At 36.4% G+C, this 27633-nt stretch overlaps 1 protein-coding gene across 1 annotated transcript in view; it reads left to right on the forward strand.

The window, feature by feature from the left end:
- The window catches only part of sf3b2 (splicing factor 3b, subunit 2), a 43238-nt gene extending 30996 nt beyond the window's left edge, over positions 1 to 12242 (forward strand). The window contains exons 17-21 of the mRNA NM_001105277.3: positions 1188 to 1330; positions 2979 to 3086; positions 6029 to 6128; positions 8868 to 9062; positions 12044 to 12242. Of these exons, the coding sequence (NP_001098747.1) occupies positions 1188 to 1330; positions 2979 to 3086; positions 6029 to 6128; positions 8868 to 9062; positions 12044 to 12115 (618 nt within the window). The 3' untranslated portion in view covers positions 12116 to 12242. The remainder of the gene's footprint in view (positions 1 to 1187; positions 1331 to 2978; positions 3087 to 6028; positions 6129 to 8867; positions 9063 to 12043) is intronic.
- Positions 12243 to 27633: the final 15391 nt, after the last annotated feature.

Here is a 27633-nt window from a genome sequence, read left to right on the forward strand (position 1 = left end):
TTTGTTGTTTACATGAAGAAATCTGCGTTGAAAGTTAAACAAAAATTCTAATAATGAATTATATTTGAATTTAAATGGTTTTTGTCTTGCGTTTACATTAATGTTACATTCGAATAGCCAAAATTACAATTCAGTCTTTTAAATGTGATTAATCGTGATTAATTAAAAAAAATAAAGTGTGGTAATTAAATATTAGTTAACTTTTTTTTTAATCAATTGACAGCACTTTTTATATTAGAAAAATTATACTTAAGGGCCACTTTGTGACCCTTGACCTAAAAACCAGTCAATTATTTGGAAATTAAGATTTATACATCAATGAAAAGCAAATTTATTCAGATTTCAGATGATGTATGGTTTGTGATATGACAGTATTTGACAGAAATTTCTATCTGAAAATCTGCTCTGGGGGTTCAAAAATAATAATATTGAGGAAACGGCCCTTAAAGTTGTCTAAATTACATTCTTGGCTGTTCACATTACTAAGTTTCAATATATTTCTGAAAGGACATTTACTAAATGTCTTCATGAAACATGATCTTTATATTTTGACGGTTTTTGGCATAAAATGAAAATCAATAATTTTGACTTCTAAAATGTATTTTTGGCCTTTGCCGTAAGTAGACCTGTGCAACGTTACACTCTGGGGTCACATTTACTATTAATGTAATCAATATACACTGTGCTCTTCTGATGTATACAAAAATACACAATGTTTAAAATAAATGTAATTTAACAACAAAACATAATGTGTAAATAATTCAGATAATCATACGCAACATATGTATTTAAAAGAATTAGTATTAAACGAATATTAATAAATAAACAAAATTATATTATAAACAAACATACACAAATATATATATATATATATATATATATATATATATATATATATATATATATATATATATAATTTTATTTTTTTTGTGTATGTTTGTGTATAAATATATATGTGTTTTTTTATTTTAAAAAAATATATAGATAATTTTAGAATAAAACTTCAGTTAGTTATATAAAAATATATTGGTTTTATTTATTTGTGTGAAATCAAATGTTTTAAGAAATTTCACTTCCTTCTCGCATAAAATGTTGTCAAGCTAAAAAAATATCACTTCTGTATTGTTCGACATGCTTTTGACTCCCTTGGTGTTTGACTGTTTTCGTTTGTGTTCTGCTGTGGACAGGCTAAAGCGGAGGAGGAGGAAGTGGACCGAACCCCGTGGGGCGAGCTGGAGCCGTCAGATGAAGAGTCCTCTGAGGAAGAGGAGGAGGAGGAGAGCGACGAGGAGAAACCAGACGAAACCGGCTTCTTCACTCCTGCAGACAGGTAAGCGCTCAAACTCAGTCCATGTCCACGAGTACACGGAATTTACCTTGCTTTTATGTATATTTTTAAATGTACATCCTCATGAAACTGACAAAATGCACTGTCATACATGTTAAGGGCACGCCAAACCGACAGTGGCGTTAATGACACTCGCAGTTCACTCGCGAGATACTTAACTCTGCATTTGGTGGGAACTGTATCCAAGTCGAGTATCATCCTGCGGTCAAACAATGTGGAATGTGCAATACGTTTGCTGCGAATGTGCCAAATTTACGTGTTCTGCATTTGGTGTGAACCCAGCCGTGTTGGCCAATCACAATTGAGAAAACAGCAAACATGCTGACACTATGACGCGCAAACTCCTGTTGTAGTGTCTACACGACCACACTGTACCCGGAGTTTTGGAAATTCTTCACCCTGGCCTGAGTTGTCAAAGTTTTCAGTCACCCGATACTCTGTTCTCGTGTGGACAAACAGCGACGCTGCACAGAATAGAAGTGCGGTTTCGAAAATATCAATGTTCGTGTGGACAAGATCTCAGACTCGGGCTGTCTGCGGTGTCTTAAATCATTTTTATAAAGTAAGACTTTATTTAGGACTTTATTTTTATAAATTCTTAAATTTACTGTATTGTGTTGTAGGTCTGTACAGTTCTTCATTTTCCTGTGCTAATGTAAAACTACCCAATTGGGCCGGCATCCAACCAATCACCACCCAATCGATCTCAATCCCACTTTGAAAAAATGTTTTATTCGTTACCTCTCTTCACCAATATGATTTAATCATCTTTCTTACAATAACATTTGTTTAAAAGTTCTGAATCTATTTATTGTCATCTGGTAAGGACAGACTAGTGTGCATGCATTTAGTTTTTAAAAACAGGTCTAATAAAAAGAGAGGTGTTATTTTGTCAACAAAAAAAAAAGTATACAGCTAGTGTTTATGTTGTTTTTATGAGGCAAGTAAAAATCTTTTCAACTGGCCAACTGGACCATTAGTAGAAATCCTTAGGGCGTACTCGCACTATGCTATCCGTACCGTGCCCAGGCCCATTTCCCGGATCGTTTGAGAAGTGTGTGTGTGTGTGCGCTGAATCGGGCTCAGGCATGGTTCACTTGGGATATGGACAAAGCCTAAAACTGAAAGCCAGACTTGACTTTAAGGGACTGTTTCATATGGATATATTAATCATTCTTACTGTTCAGTGAACGCAAACTGTCGTCATTTATTAAAGACTCGAACCCCTCACTGAACGACAGCTGCACCTTCAGCAAACCTCCTAATTCCTGCAGCATGAGGGCTTTATGATTGTTTGAGCATCAAAAGTGGCGGATCTGTTCGGTGAAATATCGTGTCACCGCATCCCTAAGGACTAAGGAGCCGTCAACATTGAAAGGGTAGTACATTTGCTCAGAATGCATTGTTGCATTTTTAAAATATGTGTGTCAAAATAAGATTTGTCACCAAAACTCCCATTTGCTAAAACACTGAGAAAGTTGTGGCCAAATTACACCTCAAAAAATCACCCCAGAGTGGATGAAAACATCCCCAACAGCACACAAGAGCTAAACAAAGCCTGTCTTAAATCTGTCTTGATGTTACCCTGCTGTTGTTTGTGTTGACACTCCTCTGCTTTTCTCATTTGCAGTCACAGTGGTTTGATCACTCCCGGCGGCTTCTCCTCTGTTCCTGCCGGTATGGAGACTCCAGAGCTGATTGAGCTGAGGAAGAAGAAGATCGAGGAGGCCATGGATGGGTAAGAATCTCCTGGAAATACACTTCAGGGTAGGGTAGCGATGGGAGAAACTGAGCTTTACAAACCTTTGAATCGACTGAAAGAAACTATTCACTGTGTAAAAAAATGTCCGAACATCCGTAGTGACACCTACAGGTCAAAACTGTGTAAATGCAACAAGACCTGCATTAAGCCTGGTTTATACTTCTGCCTCAAGTGACCGGCGTAACCCTCGGCGCATGCAACGCGTGTAGCTGTGCATTTATACTTCTGCGCGCTGTCTCTGTTGGTCTGCATTAACACTTCCGAAACGCTAGTTGGCAGTGAGGTGTAAATGTTCCTCTGTGTTGAGTTTCTTCGCTGCTGTTTTGCTTTTCCTGGACACTTCCTGAATGTACAAGTGGCTCAAATTGGCCTATTTTGAGGCAGGAATCGGCATACGTGCAACAACTTTAACCATGAGGTAAACTCAAAACAAAACTTTCCATCTGGAGCTCCTTTACGGGACTCCACACTTGTAAACAATCGCTGCATCGGGCTCCCGCCATTCGCACGGCTCTCGGTCCCGCCCAGACTCGTCAGCGCTACCAAGCCGACCAATCACAGAGCTTGCGCTACGCGTCGTTGGACGTGTAGTTAAATTTTTTTGAGAGGTGTACGTCAGCGACACCGACGGCCACGGCGTAGGGCTCTGCGTCAACGCCGTAGCATACGCGTGCGTTTGACGCAGAAGTTTAAATCAGCCCTTAGAACTGACTTCATCAAACATTCGAACTTCATTAAATATTTTGTGTCTGTATAATGCGTTCTTTTATAACTTTTCAAGGCTTATAAATTGTTTGTTTTATGGTGGGCTCTGCTAAACAAGCAAACAGGAGACTATTGATAGCTATTATTAACTGTTATTCATTTTCATTTTGCAAACATCTCAATAAAATGTCTACAAACTCTAAAAAATTATCCGAGATTACATAAAAACAGAGCTGTTCAGAAATTCACCACTAGAGGGTAATTTTTGGATGAATCTGTGCGATTCAATTGGATTTTATAGTATGTCCCCAAGCATAAAATTTTATTCATCGTTTTTTTATTTACTTATTTTTTACTTACTATTTTTATTTTTTTACCAATTTTATTTATCATTTTGAAACACGCTTGACATTAAAATAAAGCCAAAGTTACTGTAATCACATGACTTTGCCAATTTAATACGCGCTCTGAAACCACTGATTTAAAACTAAAGATTTCTAAGGTTTATGAAGTGTTTTTAAAGCCGCCATCACTACTTAAAAGTGCTCTGGGCGATATTTGAAGGATGTTTTTGACCACAGACCAACTGTGGTAGAGGTTAAATAAAGTACAGGGCGGTGACCTGTCCTGGGTTATGGACGTGGTTGTTTTGGTGCTGTAAATCACTGGTAAAATTTGCATGAAAGTGTAATCCGAGAAATCAGGGTCACAGTTTCCAATAAGGGTCTTATTAGGGACCAAACACCTACGGTGCGTAGGCCATATTGAAATCGCTCCGCTTTTTATCATTATTCCGTTCCGGAATGAATCTCGATTTTGAGGGCTTAAAAATGCCCAAAAACTCACGAAACTTGCACATGCCCCAGAAGTGGCAAAAATTTACGTTTGAAAGGTTTTAGAAGTGGGCGTGACAAAATGACTTAACCGCGCCAAGTATAAAAACTCTTTGAAGATCGTTTGAACGAACTCCTCCTAGGGATTTAATAGTATCAACACCAAAATTAGGTTTTGTCATCTAAAGGCCTTGGCGATGTTAAATTGTGAAGATCTACAGTTTTCGTCAAAGGGCGTGTCCGTGTCGGCCTCGCAAACTTTAACGATTCGCCACGAAACAGGAAGTTGTTATGCCCCATTCACACAGGGCTTCAGTGTCAACGCTTGACTGAAGGCGTGTCTTAGGCGATTGTCATAGCAGCATCAGCTAATTAAATTCAGTCAGTAATAGTCTATTGTCTAGCTGGTGTATTTGCATACAGCGATCTGATTGGCTGACGCTTCCGTCAGCGCTCAAAGTTGAGCTAGTCCCAACTTCTGCAGCGAGCAACGCCTCTGAAGCGGCGCCGACGGATCCACAATGCAGTTCGGCAACGCCTGACGTTATCCATTCAAAGTAAATGGGAAGCGTTGACGCTGATGCCCCGTGTGAATGGGGCTTTATAACTCAGGCATGCTTTGTCTGATCTGCCTCAATTCACACGTTTGATAACAGCCTTGATCTGAACACGTTTACATGCCAATATCCAATTACAGTTATAGCATCACCTGCTGGCAACAGGAAATAACATGTTTTACACTAACAAACTGCTCCCACAAATTTTATCGCATCAGCACCAAATTTGGGAGGTGTTATCTGAAAGTTCTAGCGATGCTATATTGTGAAGATCTAGAGTTTAATGCAGCTTTAATTAGTTAATGTTTTTAATAGCATGTGCTGCATTTAATCTTATTTCAACATTTACTAATGCATTATTAAAATGCGAAGTCGTGCTTGTAAACATTATCTTAATGCACTGTGAGTTAACATGAACTAAAAGTGAAGGTTGTATTTTCATTAGTTAACCAAGACGAACAAATGTAGACAATATATTACAATATTTATTCATATTTGTTAACATTTAACTAATGTAATCTTACTGTAAAGTGTAATAGAAACAAGAGTTTTGGTTTATTCAATAAAACCGAGCAGTATATGAATGCCTGAAGTTGTTGTAAAACATCTAAAAGCTTTTTATGGCTAATCGGATTAGAAAAAAACACCAAGTTAAACTTTTTAGTCAGCCTAAATTTTAAAAAATCGTTGTGATGAAAGTGATGGCATTTAGCTTGTAAAATATGGCTTATCCATGATAATAAAATTACAATCTGTGCTTGTAAAATGATGCTTAAGTGCGTAGTTTAGGGTTATGTATTAAAGTATTTGTGTGTGTTTTCAGCAACGAGACTCCTCAGCTGTTTACTGTGCTGCCGGAGAGGAGGACGGGACCTGTCGGAGCTGCTATGATGGCGTCCACACACATCTACGACATGACTACCGTACGCTCTTACACTTTGTTTGGTGCAGCAACTAACTATGATTGTGTAACCATTGAAATGAATAGGTTTCATAGCGCAGTGCTTTCTGTGTCTGCTGTGAAAGCTGACACTTGTATTAATCCGGGACCTTTAAAGTCTGCATGAACTGGAAACTGTGACTGATTTTTTTTTTCATATTGTGATGCATTTCCTATAGAAATTTCCTATATTCCTATAGAATATTCAATAAGAACCCAGTGGGCGTGACTTGATTTTTCTTCTGCGAGCTGATTGGATGTAGTAAAGTCGGCATTTCATTCAGAAAGATGGGGGAAAGGGTTTGGGTAGAGTTATTACAACCTAACAGACTCCTCCTCCTCCTCAACATTTCTGTTTGTTGTTAAAACTGACAGCTGGGGGGCGTGGTTAAGTTTGTTGTCCCCACCCACTATCTCAGACGGACCTAATCTGAGATAAACAGGAAGTGCATTTTCAGATTTCAATTATGTTTTTCTTAATGACATGCACAGATAAACTGTTCACCACAAAACTAGCAACGTGAGCTAACATAATCAACATAGTTAGTTTGGATTTCACTCATACTTTAAACCTGTACACTGGTGGTTTGTATTTCTGATATTAAATCACTTCACCTTCAGACAGCAACCGCCTCATCCCAGAGTACTCCCTGATTTAGTGGCTAATTAAGATGTCTGGATGGCTGATGAGATAGCAGAGCGTCTGCATCAGATCCGCTTCACAGCATCACACGCGCGCACACACTGCATCCATATGGCCTTCATCTGCATTTAAAATGACACAGAAGAGGGAAACGAGCAGCAGCTGGCGGATATGATGCTGTAGATCAGAAAAGTGCAGCTATATACGGTTTACAGCACTGACATGCAGAAATAAATGCTGCCTTTACTTGAGACAAATGACATTTTAGACGTTTGATGGGTTTGTTAGGAGTGTGTGATTTTAAAAACATTTTTATTTCAATATTTAGCAATGTGTTTCGTTTGTGCTGGTTTAGCCTGTCATGCATAACTATGATAATTTCAGTCAGTTACAGTTCTTAATGAGCGATTCACTCAGTCATTATTTCAAATGATTTGTTGCAAACGGCTCATTTATGTAAAATCATTTCATGAATTGATCATTGATTCGGATCAAACGATTCATTTAGAATGGCTGATTTTTTTTAGAATGAAGCAATGAATCATTTTTATGACTGGATTGATTCAAATGATTCATTCAGAATGGCGGTTTTATTTAGATTAAAGCAATGAATCATTCTAATGAATGTATCATGGACTCAAATGATTCGTTCAGAATGGCGGTTTTATTTAGATTGAAGCAATGAATCATTCTAATGAATGTATCATGGACTCAAATGATTCGTTCAGAATGGCGGTTTTATTTAGATTGAAGCAATGAATCATTTTAATGAATGTATCATGGACTCAAATGATTCGTTCAGAATGGCGGTTTTATTTAAATTAAAGCAATGAATCTTTTTAATGAATGGATCATGAACTCAAATGATTTGTTCAGAATGGGCTGATTTCTTTAGTTTGAATCAGTTAATCTTTTTTTCGAATGGGTTGACTCATGATTCATTTACATGATTCAAATGATTCATTTACAATGGTTGTTTAATTTAGGTTGAAGCGATGAATCAAATTAATCATTTTATAAATGGACTGATTTAATTGATTTGTTTAGAACAGCTGTTGTATTTAGATTGAAGCAGTGAATCAAATTTATGAATGGTTCATTAACTCAAATGATTCATTCAGAATTACAGATTTATTTAGACTGAAACTATAAATAGTTTTTATGAATGGATCATTGACTCAAATTATTCATTCAGAACAGCTGATTTATTTATAAATGAAGCATTTTTATTAAAGGATTGTTGATGTTCTCAAATGATCTGTTTAGAATAGAGAATTTTAGGGAAAAAAAAAGCATTTTCTAGGAATGGATCTTTGACTAATGATTTGTTCAGAATGGACTGATTTATTTAGAATGAAGCAATGAATCATTTTTATAAATAGATTGACTCGAATTGATTTGTTCAGAACAGCTGCTGTATTTAGTTTGAAGCAGTGAATCAAATATATGAATGGATCATTAACTCAAATGATTCATTTAAAATGGCAGATTTATTTAAATTGAATCTTTTCATAAATGTATTGGCTCAAATGACATTTTTATCAATGGATCATTGTCTCTGACTCAAATGATTCAATCAGAATCACAGATTTATTTAGAATGAAGCAATGAATCAGTTTTTAATTACCTTGACTCAAATGATTTGTTCAAAACCGCTGATTTATTTATAAATGGATCATTTTTATGAATGGATCATTGACTCAAATGATTCATTCAAAATGGCTGAATGTTTGATTTAGAAAGAAGCATCAAGTCTTAGTCAGAATGAAGTCATTTATTAGTCAATCGTAGACTCTGACTCAAATGATTCATTCAAAAATGATTCAGAGTGGAAATACTGAAGTATTGCTTTTTCTAAATACGGTTTGTCTTATAAATCTTGTAAAATGTCTTGTAAATCTTGTCTTAAATGTCAATTTTAAGTCATTCAGTATACTTTTTTGCTTGTTAACCCTGTTTTATAAGATCAATATCTATTTTTATTATTATAATACAGCTTTTTATTAATTATAGCCTCTTCTCTTTTAAAATGCATGTCAGAAATGTTAAAAGTGCCTCTCTGTGCTGTGATTGGTGCAGACGGTGACAAGTCGTAAGGTGGGCGTGTCTGTGCTGGGCGGAGACTCTCAGGGTGTGGAGGTTGCTCTGGCCCCAGAGGAGCTGGAGTTGGACCCCATGGCCATGACCCAGAAGTACGAGGAGCACGTCCGGGAGCAGCAGGTGGAGAAGGAGGACTTCAGCGACATGGTGGCCGAGCACGCCGCCAAACAGAAGGTCAGTTCACACGCAAGCCTTCAAGACTTTTAGCATTACTGCATTAAAGCAGGGCTGCTGCCCAAACTCGGTGCTGGAGAGTCAGTGTCCTGCAGATTTGACTTTCTGTATTTAACTGCAAATGTATGTTTGGCTTCACCACATCAGCGTTCACATCACAAGTATCAATCAATATATCACATTATCACATCATCAATATCATCACATTAATATTCATGCTTAAAACCCAGTGTGTAAATAAAGTGTCTGAGCCAGGTCCAAGCTAAATGCCAGCAGGTGTCTGTAGCTCCACTCACTCTCCGCCTCTTTGCCCTTGTTTGGTATCCCGCCGTGAGTGCGATAACGCACGAACAAAATGGCGACGGTTGGCCGCGCCTACTTGTGGCTTCTTTTGCGCTCTTCAGAAACCAATTGGTGACGTCACGGACACTACGTCCATATATTTTACAGTCTATGGGTGTGACACGCTCGCGCCTTTCAGTTGCACCCTGTTGAATTAAGGCCACAAGCGCACCGCAAGTTACGTGACAAGAACTGACCGATCAGTAGGCGAGCGCAGAAATCTGCAGATTTTGAGCCCATTATTCAGTCTATTTATTTACTTGTGTGTAAATTTATATTTATTCAATTATTATATTTATTTCAATAAATTTTACTAATATCATTATGATATAATAATAGTAATATTAATTTCATATGGTTTCTGAACAGTAGTTTGTAAATGAATATTTTCTGTCTTTTAGTAGATATATTATATGAGAGACTTGCTTTGTTTACCAAATAAGTGAATATAATTGGATTTGCAATGTAAACATTAAATACAAGTTAAAAATGTATTTTTATTAAGTTTTTAGTTATGATACTCCTAAAATTATTCTGCATAAATCCATCCATTTCTATTTTTTTATATATTTTTTTAAAAATGAAATTCTCAGCAGAAATAGCAAAAAATGTCCACAGATTCTGTCTGGCCCTGCCGATCAGCTTCGTACTTTATCTGGAATATACACATTTCAATAGACCAACCATCTCAAACACAGAAGACCCCAACACTGCAGTGCTTAGTAACTTTATCCATTAATGAAACTTGTATAAGAGTGACAGCAATGTATTGTCAGCTTGTTCCTCTGAGAAAACGGTTGATGGTCGCATAGCAACCTACGAACCACCGTCTCAATCAAAATTGTCAAAGCGTGGAGTAGGGTTGTAACGGTATGAATTTTTCACGGTATGATAATCGTCTAAAACAATACCACGGTTTGACGGTTTCGCGGTATACGGTATGTTACAAGTGTTACAAAATAATAGAACAGTGAAGCAAATTTGACTTTTTCCAAATAATATATTTTCAGTTACTATAAACAACACCACTTACAATGAACAAATAAAAAAATAAGAAAATAATAAATAATGTGTCAAAGTCCAAATAAAGTCCAAATAAACATGGTGCAAATCCTCAGTAAAAAATAGATATAAATATTTACTATCCTATAAATAGTTACATAACGAAACTAGATTCAATATGGAACATCCTTAGGTTTTATGTGCCAGCATGGATATGGTTGTCTGTGGATATGGATTTGGATATGGTTGTCTGCAATGCAGACAAACAGCTGCATCTTCATTTGTGTCTGTTGAAAACAGCAAGAGCAGCAGTTCGTCTTTGCTGTGTCACTGTTTTGTCATGTTTCTGTGCTGCTGTGCATGCAAAAGTGCTTAGTATGAGAATTATTTCATGCAAAACTTTTTTTTTTTTTGCGTTTTATTTAGCCGCGCATAAATGTATGCCTACAGTATCTCTTATTCCGTGTTGTTCAAAAAGCTTGGTCCACAAACAAAAGTGAAACCTATGCTTATTGGTTGTGATATAGCGAGTTTGAACCAATCTGGGCATGGAGGAGGGACAATGCATCAATGTATCATGTCTGATTTGTCCGGAGACACAGTGACGAGCGTTTCTTTGTCAAATCAGCGTTGTCAAATGTTGATGACGTAACCGCACTGATTCCGGAGCCTCTGAAAGTCCGCGAATGTTATGTGATACAGCACTGGAAAGCTGAGATTCTCTTCTTTATGCCAATCTTTGAATTGTATGAATCGGATCAGCGGATCAAAAGTTATTAAACATTTAAGAGCAATACTTATTTTTAGCCGCGGGTGGCTGTCTCTGTCTTTAAGGGTTAAAACCGTTGATATGCAATTGTTCATGGTATGATAATCGTGCACGTTCAAATCGTGGTAAACCGTCATACCGGTATATTGTTACAACCCTAGCGTGGAGCGGTCCGCGGTGATAAAAAGGTTGAGCACCACTGGGCTTTTCAGATCACAAGATCAGATCAAACTTATGAAGTTTTTTTAAATAAAATCAGTTGTTTACCGTATAAAAATATAACATTTTGAAGTATTTATATTTATCGGCTATAGAATATCGATTATCTGACTGCAAATCTTAAGAGTTATTGGTTATTGATATCAGCCAAAAAAAAAATCCATATTGGTGCATCTCTACTTTGTTGCAGCAGTTTTGTTCAGTGCAGAAACGTGGTGTTGAAGTCCTTATGATTAATTAACCGTGTCAAAATAAAGCTCAGTTAACAGTGAAATCGGTTAATCTCTTCATTCCTAGATCAGTGTAAAGCAGGCATGTCCAAGCTCGGTCCTGGAGCGCCGATGTCCTGCAAAGTTTAGTTCCAACCCCAATCAGACACACCTGGGCTAGCTAATCAAGCTCTCACTAGGCCTTCTAGAAACATCCTTGCAGGTGTGTTGAGGCAAGTTGGAGCTAAAATCAGCAGGACACCGGCCCTCCAGGACCGAGTGTGGACACTTCTGGTGTAGATGTAGTCTTTCACCTGCAGAAACTGAGCATTTTGAGAACGCTAAACATCCTGTTGAGATTGTAAACTCATCTTTTTCTTTTTTTTGTGTTTGTAAATGATTTTTTTTCCTGAAATATTTTCGTGATTTGTTTCTTTCAGCAAAAGAAGCGCAAGGCGCAGCCGCAGGACACACGCGGAGGAGCCAAGAAATACAAAGAGTTCAAGTTCTAGATCTGCTCGTCCTTCAGTCTTTTATTGTGCGGGAGCACACATGTGTTTGTGCGTCACCTTACAGTGAGCCACGTTTTTCATTTACGGTCAATGTTTTTGTAAATAAAATCCCAGTCCATGACAAACACGCTCAGAGCTTTTATTTCATCCACTGTTTTGGGGATTTTAGATGATTATTAAGGTCATACACAGATTCCCACATTGCTGCTACACTATTACAAAAATCCCAAATGAGCAGTTTTATGTATTTTTGTTAAACTAATTTGGCTTTAATGTGCGAGTGTGTTTGAATAAGGGTGTATGGGTGTTTCCCAGTGCTGGGTTTCAGCTGGACGGGCATCCGCTGCGTAAAACATATGCTGTAATAGTTGGCGGTTCGTTCTGCTGTGGCGACCCCTGATGAATAATGGTCTAAGTCAAAGGAAAATTAATGTGTTTTTCGCTTTTGAACTGCATTATGGGACTTTGACATGTCCTATTTTTTTTTTACTAGTGCCATGCAAAAATAATTACGCGCAAGTACATCCAAAATACAAGTTTGTTGACAACTTGTGTATATTTATTGTGTATATAAAAATACAGGCATGCAAATATTTGAGAATTTTTGTTTAAAATACATTTATATGACAAATTATTTATGTAATGCAACAGCTATTTTTATAGTTTTGTTTTCATCACATACATAATATATATGTGTGCATTTTATTTATATATACACACACACACACACACACACACACACATACAGTTGGAGTTAGAATTATTAGCCCCCCTGTTTATTTTTCCCCCAATTTCTCTTTAATGGAGAAGTTTTTTTTTTCAACACATTTCTAATCATAATAATTTTAATAACTCATCTATAATAACTGATTTATTTCATCTTTGCCATGATGATAGTAAATAATATTTGACTAGATATTCATCAAGACACTAGTATTCAGCTTAAAGTGACATTGAAAGGCTTAACTAGGTTAACTAGGTGAGTGTAACTAGGAAAGTTATTGTAGAAAAATGTTTGGTTCTGTAGATTATCGAAAAAAAATATAGCTTAAAGGGGCTCATAATGATCTTAACATGGTGTTTAAAAAATTTAAAACTGCTTTTATTCTAGTTGAAATAAAACAAATAAGACTTTCTCCAGAAGAACAAAAATATTATCATACATAAAAATTTCCTTGCCCTGTTAAACATCATTTGAAATATTTAAAAAAGGAGGAAAAAATCATATATATATATGCGTGTGTGTGTGTGCATCTGAAACCTTTATTTTAGATGCGATTAATTTTTGCCCAGCACAAATATTTACAGCAGTTTAATTTAGTGGTCGTTTTCCTCCTCGACATAATGAGAGGGTAGTTAAGTAACAATACACAAGGGTTAAACTTGTATTTAAATTGCTTTTCTAATGACTATCTGAAAGGTAGCTTAATTACGCAATAAGGTATAAGAAAGTTTTTGACTCATTTACAGAATTAAGTTTAATTTCTAGTCAAAGAGTTGAGATTTTAACTCAAACATAATGTTCTAAAGAATCAGAGAAACATTAACAATCAAAACACAATGTTTCATGTATATTATAGTGGACAGGTTTAAGCATTTGCAATAGTTTAGTTAGTTGAAAAATATAATTATTGTACAAAATAAATGAGTATTACAATAACCCCTAAATGTGGTGTATTTAGTATTGCTTTAAGTTAAATTATGCAAAAATGGCTTTTAAAAGGGGTTTCAACAGTTATGTGGCAGCAGTGTGTGAATATAAGCAGCTTCTAATGGTCAAAATGTATTAATTCTATTAGTTTATGATCAGACTTGATAAACACAGTCTGCTGAAACATTCTGATTGACATTCTCCTTTTGTACGTGTCATCGGAGGGGGAAAGCCCCGCCCACTGGTGACCGTCTCTCCCTCATTAGCATAGGATGTTTTGTTTTTGAATCTGCCACTATGCTGACACAGGCATTTTTAGCCCCACCCTCTCTTAAAAAGAGCACAATCTCATTTGAATTTAAAGCGGCAGTCACCAAAACGGCACAATTATGATTAAAGCCTAAAAGTGTCAGTTTCAAAGAGTTATAAAACATTTGTGTGGTATTTTGAGTTGAAACCTCATACACACTCTAGGGACATCAGAGACTTGTTTTACATCTTGTATGAAGGAGCATATGAGTCCCATTTAAAGCTGAATCTCTCAGACTGCACTGGCACTCTCAGGCCAGCAGGAGGAAGTGTGAGATGCTGACAGGAAGTCTGAAAGCGTCACCTGACGTCTGGGCTTCAGTTTGACCTACATAACACTTTCACTGGTGCCTGACCTCAGTCCAGAGCAGACAAAAACACACACCCACGTCTCCTGAATGAGCTCAAAGGGGCTGCACATGAGTGTGAGAGAGATTTGCACATTTGTGACACCGCCTGACTGTTCCCATCATTTACAACCTAATATCATTGCAATGTGTGTTTTCTGATGAGTGATTATGAGTGGATCCTGAAGTTTTGGGTTTTGTTAATATCTCATATTCCTCTCATATTTCTGTACTGACAGCCATTTTAAAGGAATTGTGAAATGAAAGTTTAGATTTTATATTCAGTGTGTGTAAATATTAGATATATAAGCTAGTGTGCTTGTGACCAAACGTATGAAGAAGATGGAAACATCCAAAGCTTGCAGTTTGTCACTTCTGCCTAAATAAGTCGATTTTTTTTTTTGCCGTCACTTCATACTTCATTTTCTCATCAAATCTTCTGACCAATCAAATGCTCTCTTGTGTCCGACATGCCCCGCCCCCTTTAAGATGCTTCTCATTTGCTTTTTATTTGATGCACCTGAGCTCAACTGCTATGAAAAATAAAGTGCTATAGATCTATTGGTCACACTTTACAATAAGCTTCATTAGTTAATGTTAAGTAATGCATTTACTAACATGAACAAACACTGAACAATACATTTACTACAATAATTATTCATGTTAGTAAACATTAGTTAATGAAAATACAGTTGTTCATTGTTAGTACATGTTAACTCATGGTGCATTAACTAATGTTAACAAGCATGGACTTGAATGTTAATAATGCATTAATAAATGTTGAAATATGATTAATAAATGCTGTACAAGTGTTGTTCATGTTTAGTTCATGTTAGTAAATGCATTAACTAATGAACCTTATTGTAAAGTGTTACCGGTCTATTACTATGTTTTCAAACATTCAGGATGCGCGCGCAGGGAGGTTGCAGAAATAAAACAAGGAGCTCTAGCATTTACAGCGAGGGATTGACATCCGATGTGGTACAGAGTTTGTTGTCTTAGAAAGAAGATTTATTGATGACATATATATTATTTACATAATGCTTTCAGCGTATTATAACAGCTCGTCAGCCAGTGATAAGCACAGTGATTCGGCAAAATTAGCGTTACAGTGAGCAGCGTTCATCTGACAGCTCTATTTGCGATAGCACCGTCCCAATGAATACTGGATCGGACGAAATGACCAAGCATCCAGCCCCAAATGTACAACTGTCTCTCCAAGTGATTTTACAAGAGAGAAATTAAAGGCCTACAAGTCTTTGGATGCCAACGATGTTGTTCTGTGTGTTCAAGAAATAATGCTCAATATGATGACTAGATTTAACACTATGTAGAGCTAAAAACCGAGATTCTGCCTAGCCAAAGACAAGGAAAGAAGACGGAGCTATACAAGGCCTGGGTAATCACCAACAAGCAAAACAACTCCATTCAAACAGCGGACTGCACCTGTACGGCAGGGTATGTGGACATACACAGAGGTAAAGTTGGTTTTATATTCCCACATTTTGATTTTCTCCTTAATAATATAATTTCATAAAAGTGTTATTCGCAAACTCTAAATAGCGAAATTTTATTAGCAGCCAATGACAATCAAAGTACAAAGTTGTTCACAGTCAAATAAACAGTGCTAATGTTGTTTTCAAATCACACTTGCAGGTTATTTCAGACCGAATATTAAAAGTACCGTGGTAAACAATATAGGGAGTTTGTCACAAGTTGTCACTGAATGAATGTGTGAATAAAAAAACAACTTTACCTTAATAACTTACACTTTTACATTTTATTTTTAGCATTCAGTGTTCTCAGTTTAATTAACCACATAAAACTGTTTATGCTGAAATCTTTACTCCAATCAAAAACAAGTAACGTGTGTGATTCAGCATAGCGTGAACTGACCTGATATAACATGAGAACTGCAGAGTCCAGCATTTCTAATTAGATTGTCACTTCATTCAGCTCCCTTTTAGCCAAAGGCGTCTGCAGTTGGCATTAAAGCAGTGTGGTGTACGGTAAAAGAAAAGTTTTCTATTTTAAATTCTATTTTCGAATTTGGCATCCTACCGCACGACACCACATGTTTACTATTACAGCCAGTCTTTTTTTTACAAACGGGGACCCGTGTGACGTCATGTGCGATGTAATACTTTCGAAAATCACGATCGCATATCGTCACCTTAGAATTATAAGGTTCTATCTGCATTCTAAATAATTTTGAGATATTGAGCTTCAAAGTTTTTGCATTCTATATAGCAAACAACATGTGTGTAACAGCTCTCTTTCATACATTAACATGACAGAGGTTCTCTAAATGTAAATGATCAAAGTTCTCTTACACTTGCAAATTGGAGTAAATAAACCACAGTAAATGCAGATAGAACCTTCTCATTCTCAAAAGTCATTTTCCACTTCAAATAATTAGGTTCTATCTGCCAGATCATTCATTGAAGCATTACTTATCAAGAAGTACAATCAAAAAATATATAATTTAGTGTTGTAACAATATGTTGATGCTTGAGAAAGTTAAAATTTTGCTTTCTGTAACATTTATTTCATGTTTTAAGATGAATATTGTTTCTTGTTCAAATCAAGCATACAAGGCTGTACTAAATATTTTTTTCCAGTGCAGATGTTTATTTTATCTAATTAATAAGTTCATATTTATTAAATATTATGCTTTAAATAAATTATTGAATTATATTTATTGAATTATATGAATTAAATTAGGTATTTGCTCTTCAAGGCTTAATATTAAACTTATAGACTTTAAAAGAAACAGACAATGAGCAAATGAGTTTAATAAACACTGAAAGGTGTTTCACTGACTATATATACACAAATAAATATATTTCACATTTAATATACACATTTTTAAATATTCATTTCTTTTTCGACAATGTAAAATTAAGCATTTCATCTCAATGTTTGAAACGCGGTGGCACAGAGGGTAGCACGATTGCCTCACAGCAACAAGGTCGCTGGTTCGAGCCTTGGCTGGGTCAGTTGGCATTTCTGTGTGGAGTTTGCATGTTCTCCCCGTGTTTGCGTGGGTTTCCTCTGGGTGCTCAGGTTTCCCCCACAGTTTAGTTGGCCATAGTGTATGTGTGTTTCCCAGTGTTGGGTTGCAGCTGGAAGGGCATCCGCTGTGTAAAACATATGTTGGATAAGTTGGCGGTTCTTTCCACTGTGGCGACCCCAGATTATTAAAGGGACTAAGTCGAAAAGAAAATGAATGAATGAATCTCAGTGTAAAGAAATGTTTCTAAATCATCACATTTACACACATTTCAATTTTGTGTAGTGTGGCATAATTTAATTGACTCTGATTTTGTGTGATTTTGTCTTTCTGGTGTTTCCTGCTGTCAATGGAGCAGTCCGGCGAAATGACAATGATTGGTCCCATGCACGCTTTAAAAATGCTAATTGGCTCACAGAAAGAACCTTATAAAGCCAAGCTAGCGCTCAACTTTGTAGATAAACCTTTTTTGTTTTTTAAATAAAAAGTCTTAAAATGTAAACAACTTTTTTTAAAAAACCATCCCATAATGTAAACAAGTTGCCATTTAATAAGAATATGTCAATAACACAATTTTGACAAAAATGTCAGATAGAACCTTATAATTCTATGGTGATGAAATGTCCATGCCTAATATCCGATGGCCAGAAAGTTGTTCATATATATATATATATATATATATATATATATATATATATATATATATATATATATATGGGTCAATGACGTGACGCTCATTTTTTTGTGTCCATGTCTTTTAAATAAATTCAAGTAGGTTACAGTTTCAAAATAAATAAGCAAATTACTTGCATACATTCTCTATTTTTAGGACCAAGTTTAATTTTTTGGTTTTAATCCATTTAAAAAAATTTTTAGGGTATTATTGCAAGAATGTCAATGTGGTGTAACCAAAAAAAATTGGTACCAAATAGTTTACCTTGTTTAAAAAATGTAAAAACCTCAATGAAACATTGTATCGGCTAGTCTGGCATAATTTTACATTAGACATATTTAATAGTAAATAAAGGTAAATATAGCACAATTGTTTTAAATATTATAATTCATTTGGGGAATTTTGTCTGTCACCTCAAATTTCTGAAATGTCAAGATGGTGTAACCACCATTTATTGAGCCATTTTGTTAATATTGTGCACAAGAGAGTTAGACAGGAAATTGGATCACAGAGAAGAACTCTTGATAAGACTAATTGCTGCATGCAAAGGTTAGTAACTCTTTTTAAAATGTGAGATACTTTGACCTTTTTAAGGTATGGTCAGCTATTCTTAGATATGCATGTCAAATGGTAAGACCCCAGAAATGCACTGATAATTGTTCAATATTATAAAAATAAGTATTATATTTAAAAGTTAAATTTGAAATATTCCCACCAAGCCCATGTGCTTACATAGATGTTATTGATAATGCCTGTCAAATTTCATTTTAAGTTGAAATGTCAAGGGGTGTAACTGGTTACACCATTTGACTCATATAGCAGGAGTCTTTCTGTTGGGGGTCAATTTAGTCAAATATCATTAGTTCATGATGCTGATCAAAAATGCGACATAAATTAAACTACTATTTGGAACTATTTGTGTTCATTGTGTAGATTATTTATTTATTTTTGTTTGAGAAATAGGTGCTTAATCCACAACCTTACTATTAAAGCTCTGTAAACCTAGGATAAAGTTATTTTACTGCACAACATGAATGTTTTTTTTATGTTAATCCATGTTTATATTCACACAATATAATGTACACACTCTCTCATTCACACACACATTCATACACTACAGTCAATTTAGTTTTTCTAATTCACCTATACTGCAAGTCTTTAGACTGTGGGGGAAACTGGAGCTCCCAGAGGAAACCCATGTCAACTCCACACAGTAAGCCATCCTGGTCCATCTGGGACTCAAACCAGCAACCTTCTTGCTGTGAGACAACTGTGTTAACCACATTAGCCACTGTATCACCCTCCTTTGAAATGTTGTATGTATTTTTTTTTCTTCTTGAGAAAGTCTTATTTCTTTTAGTTTGGATAGAATAAAAGCAGTTTTTAAATTGTTTAAACAGTTTTTAAGGTCAATATTGTTAGCCTTCTTAAATACAGAACAAACCACAGTTACCCAATGACTTGGCCAATATATCTTACTTGCCTAATTAACCTAATTACATTTTTAAATGTCACTTTAGGCTGAATACTAATGTCTTACAAATTATCTAGTCAAATATTATGTGCTGTCATCATGGCAAAGACTACGAAAGAAATCAGTTATTAGAATTTAGTCATTCAAACTATTTTGTTTAGAAATGTGTTGACAATGATATTCTCTCTGTTAAAGAGCAATTGGGAATTTCTTTTTAAATAAAAGAAAAAATTAACATGGGAAATGAAACAAGGTTGACGAGCCTCTATAGACTGAGTGCACACAGCCTTAAGTTTTGGAGGTTTTCATACTTGATGCGCTCGCTGTTGTACTATTATTATTAACAACTGGAGGTGACTCGGAGGAACTTTAATGATGAAAAGTTGTGAAGAACAAGTCAGAAGTTGCTAAACAAATGAATTTATTTACAGTTGAAATCAGTTTTTTTTTAGTTTTTTTTTTACAGCATGTCTGATAATATTTTTTTCTTCTGGAGAAAGTCTTATTTGTTTTATTTCAGCTAGAATAAAAGCAATTTTTAAAAGCCATTTTAAGGTAAAAATTATTAGCCCTTTTAAGCTTCCACCCCCCCCCCCCCCCCCCCCCCCCCCGATAGTCTACAGAACAAACCATCGATATACAATAACTTATCTAATTACTCTAACCTGCCTAGTTAACCTAATTAAGCCTTTAAATGTTACTTTAAGCTGTATAGAAGTGTCTTGAAGAATATCTAGTCTAATATTATTAACTGTCATCATGGCAAAGAGAAAATAAATCAGTTATTAGAAACGAGTTATTAAAACTATTATGTGTTGAAGTAATGTGTTGAAAATGTGTTGAAAGAAATCTTCTCTCTTAAACCGAAATTGGGGAAAAAATAACAGGGGAGCTAATAGCTCAGGGGGACTAATAATAATTCTGCATAATTCTGACGTTAACTGTATAAAATAAATAGTTTGTGGATAAGTTGTGGATACACTCATGAAATGATTTGTTGTCAGTCAGTCGTGTATGCTTGCAAAAATTGGCCTTTAATCCCAGCACCAAGGCAACATCGAGTAAGCAACAGTTCTTGCGTACTAGTGTTTTACGTACAGTGTTTGGCAAATTGTTTCTAAATAGCTTAGAAGTAAAATAGTGGATTTTTTCTAATATCATCTACTTATTTTTATTTTACTTAAACCAACTGAAAAGAAACAGTGATGGAAAAGGTGTTAAATGTTAAACATGTTTCTTTAGTTTGTTAATATTCTATTGATGAGGGCCACACATTTAATGTAAAGGATGTTATTACTTGGTGTATTAAAGTTCAGCAACTTGGTTTCATTGTTCTAAACACATTTGTCAATGACAATCCCACCCCCCTCAGATATTGTTCCTCAACTGTCATTACAATATGAGACATGGATACACCGTTCATGCGCCATGATGATTTCTTGTTGCCAGACATTTTGGTTAACATTTAAAACAAATTAAAATCACTTCAGCTGAAATTGTTGACTATCATTCTTAATTTGAATTGATTTTAATTGTCAATTTCAAAATCTTTGGCTGTAGAAGCAACACTGTCAGGTGGTGTAACTGGTTTTTGTCAATTGGTGTAACCAGTATTTTATATATAAATATAATTATGTACATGGAAATAATGTGAAATTAAAATTAAAACACCCAGTTTAGTGTAATAAAATAGTTTTTAACATTTTTTACATAATTTGTCAAAGATTATTTAGAAATCAGATGTGTTTTTAGCATGTGTCCAGCCGAATATTGCAAAAACTCATTAAAATGTACATTTAGAGATAATGCGAATAAAATAAATGTTATTGTGGTATTTTAAAATGAAGTATTTATTTCAGTGTGTACACTTGCATATCATCTAGGAGAAGTAAATTATTTAATATTTCACAATTTTTGGCAGTTACACCATTTGACATTTTCAGTTGCATTCAGTCTTAATGTTTGTAAAAAATGGTGTAAATGTTATTTTTAATTACATAAAATCAACATGAATACAATCTGTACATTTTAAAATATCTGACGGATGCTTTTAAATCAACTTTGTAAAAGATTTTTAAATTTCCCATCTTGCCAAACCTGTTTTGTCACTGACCCATATATATATATATATATATATATATATATATTAGAAATTGTTAAAAATTTGGTATATGTTATACAGCAAGCCCAGAGATTGTTGTGTAAACTATGACTTTATTTAAAATTAACTTTAATATATGATATGAATAAAAAGTGATCATAAACAAATAATTTCTCAACTGAAATGAGTAGCGGCTTGGAACCAGAAACAGTATACATACATCACCAACACGTCACCACTTGTTTTTTTATATATAAAGAGTACTCCTAATTATAACAATGAATCTCATAATTTCAATCTTTTATTAGTTTTCAATCAAAAAATCTACTGATTATGACCATTTTAACAGGATTTCATCCTTTTGATGTAAACAGAGTTTTTTTTTTCTTTTTGGATTTTTATCTTGTGATCAAAATAAAAATTGTTATTCACAGAATCATATTTTCCTAAACAGCAGAAACAGTTTCTTTCATACACTACAAAATTATACAATCGAAAACACGTATATTAGCCCTGCTGTGGGATTGTTATTAAGTCAAGCCTAGGCTATGTTTCTTCCTGCAGCCAGCCTCACTTGGAAAGTATTTAGGAAAATGAAGAGAATTTCACTGGAGGGCTAATAATCTTGACTTCATCTGTAGTTTGATTGTTTTTGTGCTTCTCATCTTATGCATGACTAAATCAGTGATGCCGAGCAGTAAAAGCACTGGTTTGTGTACCAATAATGACTCAGTTTTAATGAGCGGTTTGTTCTGAATTCCCGCCGGCGCAGAGCTGCTCACCTCCCGCTACACTTCCACAACAACCGCGTCCTTCCGGCGCTGTTTATGAACACACACACACACAGAGAGAGAGAGGTCAGCATCAGATGGCTCATATTCTCTCCGTCAGACGCCCACAGGGTTAATGACACGACAAATATAGATGTGCTTTATTTCATCACCGGCTTACTGTATGGGTTTCCCACAGGAACTCGGTGACTATTCACGTAAGAAAGGATGCTTACAGTTTCCGTAGTTAAAAAGCTTTATAGACGATTTAATTCACTTTTCGTGTTAGGTATTTCATCTTTAAGTACTCATTCAACGTATTTTATGATGAATAACCATGTGAAACGTCGAATATAATGTACGTTACTTACCTCAGAGTACCGTTGCTGACTGTTGCCCGTTACGCTTGATGGATTCAAATGATGAGCATGCGCAAAAAACCCTTTCAATTTGAACTGCTTTAACATCAAATTAACATTAACTTAATTCAACATTATGCTGAAGGTAGCCTAAATAAGTTGAATAGTCAACTTTATTAAGTAATTAATGTTTAACTATCTGATGTACCCCCAAATAACGAACACATTTAGGCCTTATCCCAATTCTATTTTTACCCATTCCCCTTGGCCCTTAAAACTGAGTGTGCAGGGAAAGGGATTCAAAATTGACCCCTATACTGCAAAAAATGCTTTTCTTACTTAGATATTTTGTCTTGTTTCTAGTCCAAACATCTAAAAATTCTTATATCAAGAAACATTTTCTAGGCAAGCAAAATATATTGTCTTGTTTTCAGAAATAACACCCTAATATTAAGGGAGTTTTTCCTTGAAACAAGCAAAATAATCTGCCAATGGGGTAAGCCAATTAATCTTGTCTTTCCTTTTGACGTACGATTATTTTGCTTACCCCATTGGCAGATTATTTAGCTTGTTTTAAGGGAAAACTCACCTAATTTTGGCATATTATATCTTAAAACAAGGCAGTATGTTTTGCATGTCTAAAAAATTCTTCTTGATTTAAGAGTTTTTAGATATTTGGACTAGAAACAAGACAAAAAATCTAAGCAAGAAAAGCATTTTTTGCAGTGTATAAGAAATGGGACACCACTACAGCACCTGCACACGTCATCATGTCATCGCTAGGCCCACACGAATCTGCGCGGGCAGAATATAGCGAAATTTAGCTGTTTTTATTTAAGCATTTTTTTTTTTTTAAAGCATGACGGTAAAACATGAACACTGTTATGTGTCATAATAACCAGCACTCGTTCTCCATAGATCGCTGGTTCCCACACATTAACCATTAGCCTCTTTCACACATACAGACCTTTCCGGAAAATTGCCGGCAATTTTCCGGAAAGGTTGTATGTGTGAACAGGTCCTTTTTGAAAATACCGGTAAATTCGTTCTGGCTATTTTCCGGAAAGAGAAGTTGTAAGATTACCGGCAATTTGCCGGAATGCTGCGCTGTGTGAACGCAGAAGGAAGATTGCCATAATAAGCGCGTGCACGTCTAGAACGTGCTGACGTGAGACGTCTGCTTTAGCCAATCACAACAGTCAGACGCATTTACGTCCGTGCGGTTTGTGAGAATAAAAACCTTTGAATATTTTTCCAGACACATTTAGCTGCTAGAAGTTAGTCAGATCACGTTTATATGTTCTTCTTAATGCCAACTGTGTAAATAATCATCGATGAGATGCTTATGATAAGCCGTTGTTTGTTTACCTTCAAGCTTTGCGTGTGCCTGTGAAACAGCCTGTGAGCGCCTGCACACGCACATATTATGAACATCTCGACATGCGAAAGTGATCCTGCGAAAGTTGTTCACAATATTGATCATCCACAGAGTTTGTAATTTAGTCAAATGTTTACAAACACAAGCGCAGCCGTTTAAAGCTCATTTGTGGTGAATGATGTCAGAATTTACCGCTATTTTGGAATGGATGTGTGAATGCTCTTTTCCGGAAAATTTCCGTAACATCCTCGCCTGTGTGAACAGCGCTTTTTTCAATATACCGGTAAAGTCGTTCTGGAAATTTTCCAGATATTTACCGGTATCACTGTGTGAAAGGGGCTATTGACTACACTTCCGCCTTTTCCTGGACTACATATTCAGACATGCACTTCGCCCAGACACCCATGCTCACTCACCTGATTACACTCGCAGCACCTGAGGACTATCAGAGACTGATTGCATTCACTACATACGCCACACATTCACCCTTTCAGTTTTGCCGAGTCTTGTTGATCAGTAGATGACATTACAACGTGTTTTCCCTGTCTTGTTTCCCGTGTTTCGACCCAGCCTTGTTTATCCTTGTTCTCCTGTTTAGCCGCCTGCCTTACGACCTATAGCCTGTTTACTGACTACGATTCTGGACTGCCTCTACATGCCCGTTTGCACCTGTATTGATCATTGCTTGCCTGACCACGAATAAACCTGCATGTGCTTGTTTGTTGTAAAAACTCGTAATAATGACAAAAATATACTAATTTGTGGATCTCCTTAATTCTGGGTGCAGCTATGCTGCCGTTGTGGCTGGTGTATACTGGGAAATTTTCCCTTTGGTTTCGAGTGTGGTCCTAAAAAATCTCAGTTTGAAGGGGTATCTACCCCTTCCCCTCAGCCCTACGCCTTCAAGCTAAAGAGAATTGGGACACTCCGGGATAAGGGGGAGAATTGGGATTGGGCCTTAAAGTCCAAAATATGATTGAGGATTATTACCCTTTTAGGCAACGTAGTGGCGCAGTAGGTAGTGCTGTCGCCTCACAGCAAGAAGGTCGCTGGTTCGAACCTCGGCTCAGTTGGTGTTTCTGTGTGGAGTTTGCATGTTCTCCCCACATTCTCGTGGGTTTTCCTCTGGGTGCTCCGGTTTCCCCCACAGTCCAAAGACATGCGGTACAGGTGAATTGGGGAGGCTAAATTGTCCGTAGTGTATGAGTGTGTGTGTGTGTGGACGTTTCCCAGAGATGGGTTGCGGCTGGAAGGGCATTCGCTGCGTGAAAACCTGCTGGATAAGTTGGTGGTTCATTCCGCTGTGGCGACCCCGGATTAATAAAGGGACTAAGCCGATAAGAAAATGAATGAATGAATATTACCCTTTTAACCTAAATTGGTGTTGGTTTGCTATATGGAAGTTACCTACTTTCAAAAAGTAATTAACTACCCATCACATAAACATTAGGCTCAGTGGTTAGCACTGTCACCTCACAGCAAGAAGGTTGCTGGTTCAAGTCTCAGCTGGGTCAGTTGGCATTTTTGTGTGGAATTTGCATGTTCTCCCCGTGTTAGCTTAGGTTTTCCTCCGGGTGCTACAGTTTCCCCCACAATCCAAACACGTGCTATAGGTGAATTAGATAGTGTGTGTGTGTGTGTGTGTGTGAATGAGTGTGTATGGGTGTTTCCCTGTATTGTGTTGCAGCTGGAATTAAGAGCATCCACTGCTTAAAACATATGCCGGAATAGTTGGCGGTTTATTAAGCTGTGGCGACCCCTTAAAATAAGGGACTAACCTTGAAGAAATAATAATGAATGAATTAAAATTCAGTAACTTAATTACTTTTCCTGAAAAGTAATTGGGCGATGCAGTGGCGCAGTAGGTAGTGCTGTCGCCTCACAGCAAGAAGGTCGCTGGGTTGCTAGTTCGAACCTCGGCTCAGTTGGCGTTTCTGTGTGGAGTTTGCATGTTCTCCCTGCGTTCGCGTGGGTTTCCTCCGGGTGCTCCGGTTTCCCCCACAGTCCAAAGACATGCAGTACAGGTGAATTGGGTAGGCTAAATTGTCCGTTGTGTGTGTGTGAGTGGATGTTTCCCAGAGATGGGTTGCGGCTGGAAGGGCGTCCGCTGCGTAAAAACGTGCTGGATAAGTTGGCGGTTCATTCCGCTGTGGCGACCCCAGATTAATAAAGGGACTAAGCCGACAAAAAAATGAATGAATGAATGAAAAGTAATTTAATTACTTTAAACGGCTTGTTTTAAATATTTATAAACCTCAACATGTTGATGGAAATTTGATTATGTAATTATTTAAATTTGAGGCTAATTTAATTCTTTGAACAAGACCGTTTAACTTTGCTAAACTAATTTAATTCTTAAGAACTTAAACATCATGTATCAAAACATGAAATGTTTCAGAGTAATGGACATTTCATATCGCCAAGACATACATTTCGTCAATTCATTGTCTCTTAAGCATATAAAAGTAATTGTTGGATGTTTACTATGCAAAATACATTAACTTTTACGTTTAAGAGTAGGGATGTAACGGTATCAGAATTTCACGGTACGGTAATACCTCGGTATGAATGTCACGGTACGGTATTTATTGAATCATTTACAGGAAAAAACAAAACTTATGAAAATACTCCAAAAAAGTGCCAAAAGTGTCAATGACATACAAATTAGTCATCTATCTGTAAGCTTTGAAACAGGAACTTCAATTTTAATAACAAAAAAATATTAAGCCATGTAAAAAAATAAAGTTTCAATTTAGTATTGTTGAAAACTCATCACATTCAACATTTAATCACTCACTCATTCACTTAGATAGAGATGGGTTTAAAGGAAAATTATCATATAAATATAATCTGGTAAAAGCTGGTATCTCTGGTTATTTACAATGTCCCCTGCAACAGAAAAAAACCCCTCTCATTTGGGACTGAGGTTTCTGGGACAGAGATATGACTTGGCTCAGGTTGACAGCAGTGGGTAACGTTGTGCATTGTCTTTCCCCCACTTGAGAGGACAAACCATGAGTGAGATAGAGATCTCATGTCTGCATCAATCTGAACAGTGTGCTGTGTTTCTGCAGTCCCCATGACTGTTATTAGTCGTATTCCCCAACTTGCAGGCACGTGCACACATAGGGCTCAACCTGTGCAGTGCACATGCCCTTTTTAGTCTTAGATTGAAAGTTCCCTTCCAAAATGATCAAGAGTGCCCCCGCGACGCGACACACCCTCCGTCCCCGCTTTACAGTACGCGCACGACAACACAGCTGATAAGAACTCGCGCGACAACACCACTATTCAGTACGCGCGCGACAACACAGCTGATAAGAACTCGCGCGACAACACCGCTATTCAGTACGCGCGCGACAACACAGCTGATAAGAACTCGCGCGACAACACCGCTATTCAGTACGCGCGCGACAACACAGCTGATAAGAACTCGCGCGACA

This window comes from Danio rerio, chromosome 7 (assembly GCF_052040795.2).
Source record: "Danio rerio strain M-AB ecotype USA chromosome 7, GRCz13ab, whole genome shotgun sequence".
Classification (NCBI taxonomy): Eukaryota; Metazoa; Chordata; class Actinopteri; order Cypriniformes; family Danionidae; genus Danio; species Danio rerio.